The sequence below is a fragment of the Sardina pilchardus genome, chromosome 15 (assembly GCF_963854185.1).
Source record: "Sardina pilchardus chromosome 15, fSarPil1.1, whole genome shotgun sequence".
NCBI classification, from domain to species: Eukaryota; Metazoa; Chordata; class Actinopteri; order Clupeiformes; family Clupeidae; genus Sardina; species Sardina pilchardus.
The window spans coordinates 18,484,430-18,501,340 of NC_085008.1; the positions used below are offsets into that span (position 1 = coordinate 18,484,430).

Consider the following 16,911-nt stretch of genomic DNA (forward strand, 5'->3'; position numbering starts at 1 on the left):
GGGAAAAAGCTACAGGGGAGCCAGAAGAGGTCAGAGGGGGGTTCGTTTTGTCCTGCAAGGAGTTCCATAGCGCTTTTTTGTTTATGTCTCCTGTTTAACAGATGTTTGAGTTAGCCACCAGCTTTTTCGCCCCTTCTTTCTTTAATTACTTATCAATAGAGGAACTTTGTATTGACAAGCGCCTGTCAAGAGGGGAGCTTTGTAGTTGTCAGTTATCTGCTGGAGAGCAGCTTAGAGCCGAGGCCCCTTGGACACCGGCTGGATCGATCGCCAAGCAACACAATTGGAAGCTTTGCAGCGCTGCAACGTTTTGGACGTGCGCAGGGGGGCTATTAGAGGCTCGTTGTGGGGCTAAAGACTACTTTGTGTGTGTATGTGTGTGTGTGCGTGAGGTTGTGCTGGTAGCGGTGGGGGTTCATATGCCTGGCCGCCCTTTGACCCAGAGGGATAGGGGAGACAGGCTGCCGGTCAGTGGTCCTCCGTAAGTAAAGGCTGGAGATCCTTAGCAAAGGGCCCTTAAACTGCTACTCCAACAGTCACTGTGACTCTCCAAAAACACTCCAGTATTGACCAAACCATATAGCAATTCCACACATACTGTAGATGTGTTTTACTGTAGACTCATGCCAGCGAGGCATGTCAGGTGCTAGCTTTTAATCATATAGTGAATTTATAACAAGTTTATAGTTCACCTCTTATATAGGCAACTCTCCGTATACACTGCAATATTGACCAAACCAAACATAAACTCCAGAATGAGACAGTTAAAGCAATCCTTTTGAACAGCAGGCAAGTGAGGTAACACCTACCTCCAAAGATTTTTCTTAGGCATATTAATTATCACTAAAGGGCAGCCTCTCATGAATGAACATTTATCGGATTTGCTACTTTACTAAGACACTAGGAAGTACTGTCCCTGCTCTAGCCTATACAAGGGGCATAATTTTGCATTTCAGAGCTGAGGCCTAACCAAAAGGAATAGTATATGAAATCTCCTAATCAAGCTCAAACGTGGTGTAAACACATCCAAGCTCCCCAAACAATCTGCTGATCTTCAGTAAAGACCGCATACTACCTGCCTCAGAGAATACATCACCAATTGAACTTGACTTGACGCAGAGTCTTGTGGACATCTCTCCTCTAGGGATCCTCGTGGTGCTGTACTGCTGACTGGCTCTGTAGGTCAGTATTGTTTACCTGACACTCTGACTCTGACAAACAAAATGTTATCAGAAGATAAATGACTGGCACTAAAGTAACATCTCTTTCAAACCAAATGGTGATATGCTGTAGCTTTGCCCAAGAGTGGAGAGGCAGGAAATCAATAGGGTGACATCAAGGGATCAGTTCAGTAATGAGGCAACAGAAGTGTGAAATCGGAGAAAGAGAGCTAATGAGAGATGTGTGTGTGTGTTAGTGTGTTACATAGTGGTAGAGGTGAGAAATTGGGCGATCAAGGCCACGATGGAAAGGGCTTTTGTTTTTGTTTGTGGGGAGGGGATGTTCCCTTAAAATCTCTGATGTTATTGTGCAGTTAATTTGCTATTAGTGTGCAAACAGAAGAACTCTTTAAAGAGTGTATCTCTGGCTGTTAACGACCTCACTGTTACGTTTTTGGTCTTGAGCTTATGGAAGTACTAACTATGGACGAAGGCTAAACATGTTACTAAATTGGTACAAATATCAATTCATTCACTTTTCATTTACATGTTAAGCAAAGATAAGCACCAAACACACAAAACAGTTTAAGAAATATGTCCCTATTGATGTTTGTCTGTGTTAATGGTCAGCGGGGTCACTCTTCTCCGTCCTGGGGGACCCGAGGGATCGAGCAGCCTGTGCCCAGCATGGGGTCCGTGTGCCCAGGAGGGCCAGGCCTGACCCCCAGCAGTCAGAGGTGGTCAGAGGGCCGGCTCTGATCGAAGTTGATAATGAGGTGAGGTCCTTCTGCTGCCTGCCTGCCTGCTCTTCTGCCCCCCACATGTCCAAAAATCTGCGCAGACACTCAATAAAGCGATGGCCGGACGCCTCCTCCCCGTCACTAGAACATTGTGTGCGGTATTGATCCGGGGGACACTGGGCGCTCGTGCTGACAAGTGACACGCGGGGGGCTCAATGGAGCACACACAGGGGCAACAATGGGCCGTGGACGCACCACAAGTTGGGCTTTTTTTGTTTTGTTTTGTTCCATTTTTTTAGTTTTTCCGATAAAACAGCTGTTCCGAGAGAAAAAGAAAAAAAAGGGAAATCTTCAGCAGAGCACCTGTCAGAAATTGGCCGTGGAGGTGAACTTGACCAGAGATGACCAGCACATGGCAGAAGGACAAGAAGACAGGAATAATGCTGACCATGAAAACTACGATATGCAGAGAGAAGAACTCTTTACCCTTTACAAACCAACCATATGTTGCATTTCATAGACATACAGTACACTGTTGGTCCAAAATAGAAACACATTTTTTTCCATCTCCATGTTGGAAATTGTATTCTTACAGAGTATGACAAGTCTTCTTTACACCATAACTTTTTCTAAACCATAAAGGACCCACACAGATATGAATTTTGAGTCATTTAACATTGTTTAATAGAAAAAGAAAAACATACAAAACAATCTAGTGGCATATGTACAATGTCGCGTGCAGGCTCCATATTTCACACAAAAGTCATCCCGTTGATTAGATGACCATTATACTGTATATACTGATGACATCTGAAGTTATTTTTGCTCTAAAAGATTCAGTGATGGCTACGGTGGTAGGCAGGTATATGTTCTACCTACGTGAGGTTAGGACAAACCATAGTGAGTTCAGTATCTGCGTCTTTATCATGCATTTCAAAGGGCTTGGTGAGCCTCAGAAACTTTTTTTAACTACACAAGAAGAAAGGTGCTGTTCCTTCAGCTACTTAACACTGTGTATTCCAATTAACAGTCTCCTCTAAACAAGCATGACTAATAGAATATCCGAATTGTAATAATAATAATAATAATAATAATAAAAGTAATACTACTTAGTTTCAAGTCTTTTGCCATTCATCCACTATGAACCACCAACGACACATTCCACCATGTAAACAATCGTTTAAAGAAAAGTACTATTTGTAGTACTAACAAAAGTTAAATGACCCAGTAAGTGCATTTACAGCAGACTATAATGGGCAGTTGTCTGTGAATGCGCACAAAAAGTTATTAACATAATGGGATCAAAACAAAACAAAGAAGCAAAAATAAAAAATAAAAAAAACAAAACAAACAAACAAAACAAAAAAAAGACGTGCCTGCATTCTAGCGTGTTTGAACAGCTATGTAGCTAGCTGCGGTGGCGTGGGTTTACATGATAAATCTCACACGGTCGGCTCTAGTCTACCCGGGGCTTTAACAGTAGGAACCTCCATAGTGCAACTCGGCTCCGACAACTCAGCCTTCCAAACGGAAACACAACCATTGGGACCTCCTCCATAGGAGCCCCTTACGACAGCCTGGAGCTGTGCCAAACTCCCAAATATACACATCTACAAGAGGTCCATTAGAACACAGGCCAACAGTGCATTTTGACGGCTATGGGGCATCCTTTCTTTTCACTTCTTTCTTTCATTTCCCCTCTTTTTTGTGTCTCTTTCCTTTCCCTTCAGTGTTCAGCCTTTCTCTCCTGATGCAGTGACAAGTAGGAGCAGAAAGAGGTCAAAGGTCATCTCTTGACCTTGGCGTCCTCTTTGATCTTCCACATCATGAGCTCCATGCAGGCGCAGGCGTCCTCACTCGAGTCGTGCCCCTCAACTGCAGTCACAGATGAAGGATCAAGTCAGGGACAAAGGATTTCATATCATACTACACACAGGCCTGCTTATTATGCACTACATGCTCAAGTCAACTATCACAATGTGTAAATTAGTATACTAACAACCTTCTGCGGTCATGTCAACTGAAGATGAAGTGCATCTAGTATATTTAGTCATATAATATAATCTCTCCCACACAGGCTGAGAATCACGCTCTATTCATTATTCACACCATACCTCTTCCTACGACTGACCGGGTATACCCCCTACACACACCAGGACGAGTTCAAGGAGTGCTTAGAAACCCACCATCCACACTCTACATTGTCCCCAATGTCATTAGTATGTTAGCTCTTTCAGCAAGCAGACAGACATGTAACAGTAATTGATGTCTGAAATCTTTTGTTCAACTGCACGGTCACAACATTGTTGGAACGTAGACAAAAGCTGTTGTTTATTAGCCCTCATAGCCAGCTGAATCGTGCCCTCATACATTCTTGAAATATCCTTTAACTGCACCTAGACCTGTCAAAGAGGTGAACATATTAAAGTGATCCAAGTGTTCTGGAGGGCCTCACCGTTGTCCTGGATGATGCGTTTGAGGTGGTCTGCCATCAGGTTCCTCAGGGCGCGTTTGTAGGGCAAGCCTAAGCGGTGGGGGAATACTATGGCGGTGTCCACTACGGTACTGTGCACCAGCTGCAAAACAGGAACAAGCCAATTAGTCAGATCAAGCTTGCACCCACAAGACAGCCTTTCTGGATGGGCCATTGCATGAAAACAAAGACATTTACATATAGATTTATATATTAATGATCAACTGATTATATGCCATGTATGCATGTATGTATGTACAGTATGTACCATGGCATGACAGCATTTTAAAATGTAAAGAGACAGTAATATAGAACCAATCCTATATGATAAATGATAAATACAAATTACATATTACGGTATATGGGATACAATATATTGGCGATCTTGCATTTCCCCTGGCTAAAATGATAACCTCATAACCTCACTTTATAAATTATCCATTCAATTTGACAGCCATTTCTTTGCCCAATACAACTTAGAAAACGTATCCAGCCGTGGTATGTGTATTACATATCAAGACGATTCAGAACTGTTACTGTTAGTCTAATTCAGCCAGCGCTGTGCTGTGCTGTGCTGTGCTGTGGTGTGGTGTGGTGTGGTGTGGTGTGGAGGTTCACCTTGAGGGCCGTGAGGTCACTCTCCAAGCTGTGGCCAATCAGGATGGATTCGGAGCTGAACATGCTGAGCAGCACGGCCTGCACGTCTCTCATGGTGATCGAGCAGCTCTCCAGATCCTCCTCCGTCACACCCGAGAACCTGGAGTCACAGATTTATGTTACTTATAAAACACACACGCATTCATCACACATATGCTCAGACAGAGAGGGGGGGGGGGGGGGGGGGGGAGAGAAAGAGTCAGAGAGAGATAGAAAAGAAATGACAGATACAAAGACAGAGAATAAAAAGACAGAGAGAGATAGAGAGAGAAAGCGATAGATGTGTCTGCTGTGTGCAGAGAGAGAGAGAGAGAGAGAGAGAAACAAATGGGTCTTGCATAATAGCTAAAAAGTTTCAAGCATCACGCCATCCCCTTGCGAGCGTCACGCCTTGAGGGTTCGGACCTTGTGTTGTAGTCCACCACTTTGCTGTCGGGCTTGACAAATGTGTCATAGATGACCTTCAGCTCCGAGTTGATGACCGTCACGCGGGTCAGCTCCAGGCCTTGCTTGGTGTAAGACTGAGGACAGAGAGAAGAGGAGACAGGAACATGAGGAAGGGCAGTGCCATCTCACCCCGCGAGTTTCTGTTTCGCTCCGAGAGCCTTTTCACAGTCCCCCTGGACACTGGGCATGGTGGCGCCACGCCACAGAGGTAACATGGGGTCTCTCTGGCCGATTACTCACCATCTCACAGTCCAGGGCAAACACTCCGGCGTCTCCGTCCGCTGGCAGAGACTTGTCGAAGGTCTTGACGTATCCCTCTACCGCCTCCTTGCGCCCGTCCTGCACGTGTTGCTGTAAATGAATAGCAAACACACAATAAACAAACAAGAAATGATGGAAAGAACATATTCATTAATCCACACAAAAACTACAGTTTTACATACATTTACATTCAACCACTATACATTATTGGATGCATCATAGCCAATCACCCTCAGCCTCATTTTACAAACACATAATCGATAACTTCCAATAACAGAGAGAGAGAGAGTTTTTAATAGAGTCTGTGTATTCAGTCTATAGTCGTTTAAGCCTAGACTGTCTAATTTTCGTACTTTCTGATTGGCTTGTGGTAATCCAACTAAGACATCTTGTAAGAGGATTGTTTGCCGCCATGAACTTGAGAATGACAGACATCTTGCCAGAAATTCCACCTTTTCTGTCATGAATTGGACTAAAATGGCCGTCGTGCAAGACTTTGTCAGCTTTTCTGAAGTTCTGACCTCATTGGAATGCAGGGAACGGTGTGGTAATACTGCTGACATTTCCTCTCACGGAGCACCTTCCCTTCCCTACAGACTGATACTGCAGCCATAGATGTAGATACTGCATTTGATGTCTGATACAACACATGCCCCTCTGTGTGTGCACTGCATATTTTAGCTCATAAAAATCTACATCCACCATTTATTTTTTTTGTGGTTCAACACACCCAAACTAAAACTCATTTTAAAAGTACCAAGAAGCTTCTTGTGGACTTACACTAAAACACTAAAGGACAAAAGTGCCGCATTTTAACAATTCCACACACCTTCTATTGTGCTGCTTCTTACTTTACAGCTGACAGGCTGAGGAGCAACTTTATGCGCTCCACAAAAGCACAGGTGAGAGTGTTTATGACAGAGCCCTGTAAGATTACCTTTGACACCTGGCATCCAAGTGAGCCCACAGCACCTGAGCAGCAGTTATAGTGCGTCTCCCAGCCACCAGACACTGCAAGCAAAGACCATTACAGCATAAAATACAAAAGGCCAAATTCTCTCCACAGCCCTGCTTTTGATAATATACTATTAAAAGCATTATTAATTTAAAAAACAATCATTAAAAGGTGCTATGTCTATGCAACATATATACAGTATGTGTATAAGCACCATCATACTCATGACGGCACTCTTGCTTCGCCTTGCTGGCTTCATTATACCAGAGACGGTTTATAAAGTATCTATACAATCTTTGATTATACTGTAGTGACTCACTGGTGCATTTTGTGGAAGAAAGAGATACAGTATGCGAGAGGAATGGGCTGGGATAAGCTAATAGTATGCTAGCTACTAACATGCTAAATTATAAACATTTCTGCATTTATATAAGAAAATGTTACATTCGCCTAAAATAAACTAATTAGGTGCGTTTAAAGATAAAATAATAGCAGTTCAAATTAAAGCAACTGCCCGGTTCTTGCCCCCAGCTCAGCCCAACCCACCAACCCCACCCCACCCCACCATCTCCCCGGGTGACCTCTGACCTCGGTGGCGGCGCAGGCGGCCCCAGTGGTGGCAGCACTCCTCCTTGCGCACGCAACTGCCGTTGACGTTGATCTTGTACTCGGCCCCGCAGCGGCAGCACACCTTGGAGAAAGCTGGGAGAGGCAGGGCAGCTCATCAGTAGCTGTGGCAGACAACTGCCATGTAAAGTACAGTAGACAGGGATTGTGAGTGAGTAAGCGATCGAGTGAATGAGAGACAGATACACTATATGAGTGTGCATAGGAGAGTGAGATAGGAAACGGATTGTAACCGAGAATGTTTATGTATGTGTGTTCATGCATGTTCGAGTCAGTGAGAGAGTATGTGTGGAGGGTAAGGTATATGTGTGCATAAGTGGCAAAGAGAAAGCCAGACGGTGTTTGTGTGTGTGTGTGTGTGTGTGTGTGTGTGTGTGTGTGTGTGTGTGTGTCCAGCAAACATGCCCATGTGGGCCCACAATGGGCAATTGTGGGTTTACTGTGGGCAAGTGTGGGCAGGGCAAACCCACACTAATCCACACTAATCCCAAACAGGCCTCTAATGGGGTAGCCCATGCGGGGCCCATAGGTAGCCCATGCGGGGCCCCACTTAGGGATTTCTGCGGGCAAGCCCACTGTGGGTTTGCCCACACTTTGTCCGCATTGGCCCAATAAGGGCAGCTCATGCGGGCCCTGCCGCTGTTTTGCCCTTTGGGGCCCCACTTAGGGGTTTCTGCGGGCAGGCCCACTGTGGGTTTGCCCACACTTTGCCCGCATTGGCCCCATAAGGGCAGCCCATGCGGGCCCCGCCGCTGTTTTGCCCTTTGGGGCCCCACTTAGGGGTTTCTGCGGGCAAGCCCACTGTGGGTTTGCCCACACTTTGCCCACATTGGCCCCATAAGGGATTTTGGGAGGGTATGGGAATATAAGGGCCCATAATGGGTTCCACTGGGGGCCCAATGAGCCAAATGCCCCACACTCTGCCCAAACTGTGGGTTTGCCCACTGTGGGCCCACACAGGCATGTTTGCTGGGTGTGTGTGTGTAATGGTCCTCACGATCTAGATTCTTCTTCTCCGGGGCGTTGTGGATGATGACATGTCCTGAGCGGTCAGGGTTGGGTCTGGGGTATCCGTGCTCCTGCAGCTGTTCTTCAGTCATGAGGTACTCCTTCAGCTTGGTATACAGACACGCACCTGTAGAGCAGCACGCCACAGACACACACAGGGTTCACATACCTGCTTCATAAAGCCCCTTCCATGCCACATTCATGCTCATGAATGTGACGCCTGATATTCTATAGATTCTGATTGACAGCACTTCTATCATTCCGGAAATCACTCAGAAACTCTATAGCTTTTCATGTTGTTGTCGCTATAGTATGCAGTGTGTACATTGTTGTTCGTATTAGCTAAAGCAATACTGTAGTTAGTTTGTAGTTTTCGCTGTTAGAGTTACAGTTATCTCTGGCAGTGTTTTTCTGCTAGCCATTCCGGAATTAACATTAGTTGGCACTGACAAGTCAGAGGAATCTAAAAGGAATTTTCTAATCTACTTTCTAAGGGTGCGGTGAGTCACCTCGGAGTTCCATCTCCTGCTGCTTGCCCTTCCTGTTGATGGTGAAGCTGGTCTTGGCCGCCATGCGACCCCCCAGCATCTTCTCATGAGACTGAATCTTCTGGCTGGCGCCCGCCGCCTGGTACTCTGGGGAACAGCAGGGGATGGTGGGGTGGGTTAGAGGGGGCATGAGACTGACCTTTGGGCTGTGTGGAAAGCCATGACATGATGCACATGTTGTGAGCGCCAACAGCTAATACATAATACAAAAAATATGAGCTTAGCAACGCAAAATGTGAGCTTAGCGGGATTACGTAATTGGATTTCAGTGTTTTGATGTTTTGACTCAAAGTTTGAGGAACAGGGAGTTTTGGCGTGTGTGTGTGTGTGTGTGTGTGTGTGTGTGTGTGTGTGTGTGTGTGTGTGACGTACTGGGCGGGTTCGAGGCAGGCAAAGTGCTCTTGCTGCGTAGCTTCTTCAGTGTGTTGACGGCCACATTCAGGTAGATGTTCTTACTGCTGCTGCGGTCGTACACCACCTGCTCCTCATCCAGCGCCTGCAAGGAAGCACAGAGACTGCTTGCTCACAGCGTCCAATCCCATCACAGCATTTACATCCAATCAAATGCTTTGATCCATATCCACTGACAGTAGTGTACAGGTGTACACAGTTTTCATCTGTATGTGTGCACCCTGAGTAACCATGTTTCCATACTTCCAAACACACACACACACACACACACACACACACACACACCATACCATATCACATTAAGTACACAGAACCATACACATTAATTTACTCAATCTGAAATACAGCTACACATGAACAAACACACATGCATGTGCTCACTTACGTACTCACACACAGACATGTGCACACACACGCGCACCGCACACACACCACTTGTGAGTCGGTTGGGCAGGGAGGCGTGTGCACATGCGTACACACACGCACACACACATACCATTTGTGAGTCTGTTAGGCAGGGAGGCGCGTGCACATGCCTACACACACACACACAAACACACACCACTTGTGAGTCTGTTGGGCAGGGAGGCGCGTGCACATGCGTACACACACACATACCACTTCCACTTGTGAGTCTGTTGGGCAGGGAGGCGTGTGCACATGCGTACACACACACACACACACACACACACCACTTGTGAGTCTGTTGGGCAGGGAGGCGCGTGCACATGCGTACACACACGCACACACCACTTGTGAGTCTGTTGGGCAGGGAGGCGCGTGCACATGCATTCACACACACACACACACACACACACCACTTGTGAGTCTGTTGGGAAGGGAGGCACGCACACGCACACACGCACGCACACACACACACAAACACACACCACTTGTGAGTCTGTTGGGCAGGGAGGCGCTCACCATCTGGAAGGCTGTGGGCTCCGCGGGGCAGACCTTCAGGCACTCGTCGATGAAGAGGTTGAGGTAGCGCTGGCGGACCCCGGTGGGGACTTTGGCTCCAAACTCGATGGGGATGACCGGCCGCTTCATTGATGAACTCTGAGGAGAGGGGGAAGAAGGAGAAAGATTGGGGGCATCTGTTGGGCCATGAGGTCATTAGGGCTACTGTACCTCAAAGCTGACACAGTCCCCTCATCAGATGGCACAGTCAGTGACTGGCTACATGTTGCTCATCCATCCATCAACAGCAGCATCCATATATCTACTTACTGTAGCCGCTTATTCTCAGTCAGTAACGATTGATTGGGTGATGTGATGTGATGTGATGTGATGTGTGGCTATTTGATTGACTGAAAACCTACATTGATTCTCTGGAGAGGGACAGACTCATTTCAATATATTGATATTTGCCAATTATCCAATCAAACGTCATTGGATGCTAAAAATTAGTTTTAGATTTGAATTACTAAAAAAAATCATAGAGTGTAATTATATTCTGTATACTGTATGTAATTCACCAAGGTTTGTACATTGATTTTGCTAAATTTCTTCATCTATGAGGTTAATTGCAAACAGAGGCAGACATACTGGGTTAAGAAAGTAAAAATCCTGCCAAGTATTTGAGCCAACCATTTAGTAAACCAGTTCATCCTAATTAGCAGCCAGATAGATCAGATAATTAGTGATATCACACTGCACAGATAGGAGGAACATATGGTAGGACTTTTACTTCCTGGAACTAGGATGTCCGCCTCTGTTTATAAAAACACTGTCCTGCAGCTTATAGCTAGATAGATAGATAATACTTTATTGCTTTTATTGTTATGTCTGAATTCTTTTCTTGCATCCATTTCATAGTAGTAGCTCCACTGTATAAAAGGACAGTCATGTCCAGTAATGGGGTAAAAGTTCCAAGTACAAACATACATATAATCTCTCCATATTGTACATACATACAATAGGTAGGCCAGTGAACAGGCCAGCAAACGCCAGAAACAAGGTGCAAAAACACCTATGTTATACACAGGAAATTACTGCACTAAATTAAACCAACTCAAGAACTGTGATGAAACTGAATCATGAGTATATCCCCCCACACTATCCACCACCGTCCACATCACTGCCCTCTACTGGCAGAGACATGGGGCAGGCAGATGATCGGGAAAGTGTTCCTCCCAAACTGTGCAGAGACATCGGCAAATAGTCGGGGGCAATCTCCTCCCTGACCGCTCTACCAAAGACTCTACCAAACACAGAAAACAGTATCCCTCCGTGATATGAAGCAAAAATAACCAATAATAATGCCACAAACCTTCATGGTGGGGGTGTGGGCCACTCGCTTCTGCATGCTAGTGGACATGGTCTTCGAGAGGATGCCTGCAGAGGTGTGGGCCTTCACAGAGGACAGCTCGGGGGTCGCCCTGGTGGGGGACAACACTCGCGAGCCGCTGGTTTTGGCTTCGGATGAAGCTGAAGTAGAGAGGCGGAGAAAAGAAGTCTCTTGAACTCCAGCTCTCGACAACAAATCAGCATGGGTGCAAAGTTCACGTTTCCAGCATCTGGTTTAATATTTCACTCATGATAACATCATCCAGTTCATTTCCCTTTTCAAATGTAAAAGATGTAGCACCCACAATTAAAGACTATGGACACAGTGTGATGAAAAAAGTTAGCGGTATAATATAGAGGCAGAGATACCTGTCGATACTACATAGTGTTAAAACTCTGTAATGCTATACTGCCATCCTTAACTATTAGGATATCACACACTCTAGTACTATGGAGTAGGCAGGCACACTGCACTGAACAATAGGGTTGCTTTTCATACCTTTAAGAGAAAGTGCAGAGGGGTTCGGCCGATGGGCCACTCTCTTCTTCTCCGCAGAGAAAGCGGTGGAGGAGCTGGACAAGGAGTAGGAGGAGGACGCGGCGGCGGCGGCTTTCACCACGACGGCTAGCTGCTCGGCCTGCTGCTGCGCCATCTGCATGCGCTGGTAGCACATCTCCTGCGCTGTGGGCCTCCGGTACGGCCTGACCACCGACGCCCGAGACGACTCCTGCACAGGGGAATCCCACAGAGGCCCATGATAACATGTTAGTGCCCGTCTCTAAGGAAGCAGGCTTCAGGTTTCAGGTTTCGTTTTCAACGAGAAAAACAAGAAGTTCCGTCTTCACCTACACTCACAAAATATAAGAAAGAAACTCACGCTTCCTTTGGCTGCAAAATGTGAGACTCGCTTCTTCTGCCCAGGAATGACTTTTGATAAAGTGCTGTCGGAAACATCGTGGTCTGCGGACTCCTTGGTTGGCTGTGAAGACAAAACAATGAGAGGAAAAGGTCCCATTTCTCAGTTTAATAATGGGGCCATCTGGCAGCTGCCTCTGAAGGCATCCGGTTGAGCCACATGTTATCACAGACACATCTGTGCCAGTGTAAAATGCTGCGGGAAACTAAATCAAAAACCCTCTCAGTAAAATGCTGCTACTTCTCTTGTGCACTGCACCATTTCGGATGACATTTCAACCTGTAGGTAGGGCATGGGGGTGGAAGCATCTGATAAAGGAATACACACACACACACACAATGGAAATGGACAAATACAGCTGCTGTTAATGGTCTCTTCCTCTTTTTGACAGTGTGTGCGTGTCAAATGGCCTTACAGAGATGTAAAACGGCATTTAAAATCTAAAAAAAGTAACAACAACAACAACATCAAGTTCACTGATGTTTAGCAGATGCCATAAATTGCCTTCATCCAAGGCGACACAGACTCGGCGGCAGGGATCGAACTCAGGTCAACCGATTGTTAGTCAGTAACATTAGCGCTGCTCCGCCAGGCCCTGCAGAACTCAGGGCAAGGTTGGATTTAGTCATTTCTGTCTCCTCATGTTATCCCTTAGTTACACTGGTCACTTCCAATTCTGAATGTGGTCTCTGTCTTTGTTACATTCTTCCATTAACAGCATGTAACTGCCTCACTGATATACACAATAAGACAAGTATGACACAAAAATTTTAGAAAATCAAATACATTTCTACTACAAATGTTTTATGCAGGTAGCCTTGTCCTAAATGTACAAATGTTCTACTTATTTTCGTAAGAATTTTGCAAAATTCTGGATTTAATCAATATTTGGACACCCTGCTCTGTAAGAAGAAAATACATTTCCACAACTAATGTTTCTGTAAAACAACTAAAACTTTTGCACAATGCTGGGCATAATATTTGAACACCCTGACCTGTAAACTAAAGTGATGAAATATGGGTCAAATGCGAGCTCAAACAAGAATTAAAAAGCCATGGCAACAAAAGAACACTGACAGTACCTGTTTGGCTTGCCTCCCTTTGTCCTCAGCTTTTACGTCTTTGGACTCATTAAAGATCCGCAGGCACTCCTCCAGGGGGTCGGGGTCAGAGTCATAGTCCACGTCCTGCAGGCTGGAGTAGTCCACACCTCCATCATCAACATCAACGTCACTCCGATCGTCTTCCTGGCCGATCTCTTCCTCAGAGAATGAGCGCCTGTCGACTGAGTCCTTCTTATTGCTCAACAGGCCTGTCCGCCTGTGTGCAGAGGCCGACTTCCTCACAATGATCTCCTCCTCTTCCTCCTCGTCGTCGTCGTCATCGTCGTCATCGTCCTCCTCCTGCCTGGCCTCCTCTCCACTCTCGTCTCCAAACAGATCAACATGACTCAGTGACCTCTGTTTCTGCCTGCCCACCTTGGCTACTTTGCCGCCTGACGACGAGCTGCTTTTCCTACTTTTGTCTTTGCTGACCGATCCGCTCCCTTGGCTCGATTTAGATTTGTCCTTGTCCTTCCCGGCCGAGTGAAGCTTGCCGTTTTTCTGATCTTTATATTTGGACGAGGAGTCCCTTTCGTGGGTCTTGTCTGTCTTATGCTTTTTGACCTCGTTGCTCCTCTCCTTCTCCTTGTGACTCAGCTCACCTTTGACCTTTTCAGGTCTCTTGCTCTTGCCGTCTGTGCTCTTCTCCTCCTTCCTGCTCTTGTGTGCCACCTTGTCCTTCAGTCTGTTTTTATCGTCAGTCCTCTCAGTCTTCTTGACGCTCTCAGAGCTCGGCTTCTTCTTTTTATCGCTGCTGGAGCTCTCGGTCCTCACCTTCTCACCGCTGCTTTTTCCGCTGGGCCGCTTCTCTTCTCTTTTCGCATCTCCGTTCTTACTGCTCTTCTTTTGACTGTCCCGACTGTCTTTGGCTTTCTTTTCAGGAACTTTCTCTCGGGGCCGTTCCCGATCCAGGATCTCCTCTGGGTCCTCCGAGTCGCCCTGCGAGGAAGCTTCCTCTGGCTTGGAATTCTGGCTCCTCTGTTGCTTCAGAACCCTCGAGGAGGGAGCGACGTCGCCCTTCTCCTCCGAGCTCCTCCGAGTACTGTCCTCGGCTGAGGCACTGGCATTCTTCCGTCGCTGCAGGTGGCTGAGCAACATCGGCCGGTATTCCGTCCCCGAGCTCTCCTCGTCTGACTCTGCGAAATAGGCAGAGTACTTCTGACTGTCCACCACCGGCTGCTGCTGCGGCCGCGGTTTTTTAACCGTAGGCACATACTCCTCATCTATAGACTGCTTCCTCTTACTAGTAGGCGGAGACACCTTCTTAGTCTCTGCATCAGTAGTGAGCGCCCTCTGGGCCTTGTTTTTGCTGGCCAATTTGGCCGAAAAGTTGGATAGAGGGTCATATTCCATGTCAGTGAGGGGTTTGGATTTGTCAAGTGTGTACTTGTTCTTGACAGATGTGGATCTCTGGGGGCTGGAGGGAAGATTGGAGGTGCGGGAGGTTGTACTGAAAAGTAAGGATTTTTTCTTTGACATTTTGCTAACAGCTGTGGGTACATACTCCAGAGAACTGCTATGATTGTCCTCACTTTCTGAGTCCAAAGGGGATTTGGATGCATCGAGTGTGTATTTGCACTTTACAGAAGAGGAACTCTGAGGGCTGGAGGGAAGTTTGGAGGTGCGGGAAGTCGGACTGAAAAGTAAAGACTTTTTTGCCGACGTTTTGCTGACAGTCGTGGGTACGTACTCCATTGAACTGCCATGGTTCTCCTCACTTTCTGAGTCCAAGACGTATTTATTGGAGCGAGGGGTGGGGCTGTAATCAGTCCCTTGTGTCATCTGATAACTCCCCGGGTCATAACCCTGATGAGAGGCAACAGGGACAGGCTTTTTCCGTTTGGGTCCCACAGTGGAGGCGCTTGATGTAGGCTCATATTCCTGGTCCCCAATATGTGAGAGTTTCTTCCTCTCTCTCTCCACCTCACACTGAACCGCCTCGATAGCGCGATTGACCAGTTCAAGTTCAATGGCGCCCACGTCCATAGGCGAACCTGGTCGCAGCTTGGTCTCAGGTTCCTCATTGCGATGGTCTTCTGGCCGCACTACCTCAGGGCTGAATGGATCATAACACTCTTCTGCTAAAACATAAACATACAAGCGAAATAGTAAGCGTCATAGTGCAGTGGAAAATCAATTGGTTGTGACTAGACAGTAGTTCAATCGAAATTAAAACATGCAAGGAACGCCTTTAGTTCAACGTTAAAAGTTCCAGGAACTTAATACTTATGGCAACTGCCATCAAATTCATTAAGACAATAATGCTGACATCTGATTTACTGAACATAACATCTGCAGTGTACGATATCTGTAACATTAAAATTGACATCTCCATCGCAACAGGAATAAGCTAATAGAAATGTGGCAAGTGTCACCAATAGTTCAGTCTGCCCAAAAAACATGTAGTTTCGGTTTAACTAACAATTACAAGATCTGCAGCAGTAACCGTTAGCTAACTGCTTCTAATAATCGCAGTGCAATAGCCGCTCAGAGCAGAGGGCTGCAGCTGTCGCGTGCATGTATTTGTTTACAGAGGGAAAATGGACATCACCATTTGTACTTGAAGAGAGTTCTTTAGTTTTTCTGACTTCAAACGCTCCAATTGAAGTTCTTCTCTGGTTGCTGTGTCTGAAGTGACAGTACGGTCGGTTGCACCCATTTTTGACGATCTTCCCGTTATAGCTCTCGGTGTAAAACGGGCAGTCAATCCCACGGAAAAACCCGGTGGATCTCAACATAGTCACCCAAACTCTCTAGCATTCCCATGTAATTCAGGTCAAATCAACACAAGTTACACTTCTTTATTGAATAAATGTACACCTGTCTCTAGATGAACCTTTCTTTTGCCACTTTCCTTCTCAATAGGAACAACAAGCGTTCGTACGACGCCATCTTTTATTGTTCAAGGAAAAAAAAAAAAACATGGACTAAAGGCCCAGGCGTCGCACAATATTGACGTCATGAGAATGCCTAAAATATGCCTGTGTGCAGTCCTGGCGTCACTCTTCATAATGGTCTTTGTTACGGTATTTAGCCTAATGCAGGTAGCCAGTCCTTATTCATTTATTTTTTACACTTTACTCTTAACTTCGTATGAACAACTAAATTATGACTACTTATTAACTTGTATGCCTACAATTCTACAACTAGCTTAAGTGTTTATTTTTGGTGTTTTGGTTTGGAGGGGGGGGGGGGGGGGGGGGGGGGGGGGGGTCACCTTTCTCTGAAAAACACCAAAAATCAGAAGGGGATTCCTCTAAATGCTACACTAGGCCTATATCCCTCCCTTGGCTTGAATTTCACACAGGCCAT

The 16,911-nt window shown here is 46.2% G+C and overlaps 1 protein-coding gene across 2 annotated transcripts; it reads right to left on the minus strand.

The window, feature by feature from the left end:
• Positions 1 to 2,570: 2,570 nt before the first annotated feature.
• Positions 2,571 to 16,480, minus strand: rexo1 (REX1, RNA exonuclease 1 homolog). 2 transcript variants are annotated; one of them, XM_062556200.1, is made up of 16 exons: positions 16,151 to 16,480; positions 13,579 to 15,677; positions 12,458 to 12,559; positions 12,079 to 12,307; positions 11,563 to 11,720; positions 10,212 to 10,349; positions 9,249 to 9,372; positions 8,838 to 8,963; positions 8,318 to 8,455; positions 7,282 to 7,395; positions 6,676 to 6,749; positions 5,718 to 5,828; positions 5,436 to 5,551; positions 4,992 to 5,130; positions 4,356 to 4,476; positions 2,571 to 3,775 (listed from the first exon to the last, which is right to left on the minus strand). In XM_062556200.1, exons 1-16 carry the CDS (start codon positions 16,335 to 16,337, stop codon positions 3,687 to 3,689), a joined length of 4,065 nt encoding a protein of 1,354 aa, XP_062412184.1. In that variant the 5' UTR covers positions 16,338 to 16,480; the 3' UTR covers positions 2,571 to 3,686. The 2 variants fall into 2 exon arrangements, with proteins under 2 accessions (XP_062412184.1, XP_062412183.1); XM_062556199.1 differs by having other exon boundaries at positions 13,579 to 15,680.
• Positions 16,481 to 16,911: the final 431 nt, after the last annotated feature.

Excerpts from the sequence above, each read along its gene's own strand:
- rexo1 (XM_062556199.1), bottom strand. The coding sequence starts at position 16,337 with ATGTTGAGATCCACCGGGTTTTTCCGTGGGATTGACTGCCCGTTTTAC. Across the intron at positions 12,560-13,578 it reads AAGGGAGGCAAGCCAAACAG|CCAACCAAGGAGTCCGCAGA; the intron begins GTACTGTCAGTG and ends TTGTCTTCACAG. Across the intron at positions 11,721-12,078 it reads CTCTGCACTTTCTCTTAAAG|CTTCATCCGAAGCCAAAACC; the intron begins GTATGAAAAGCA and ends TCTCTACTTCAG.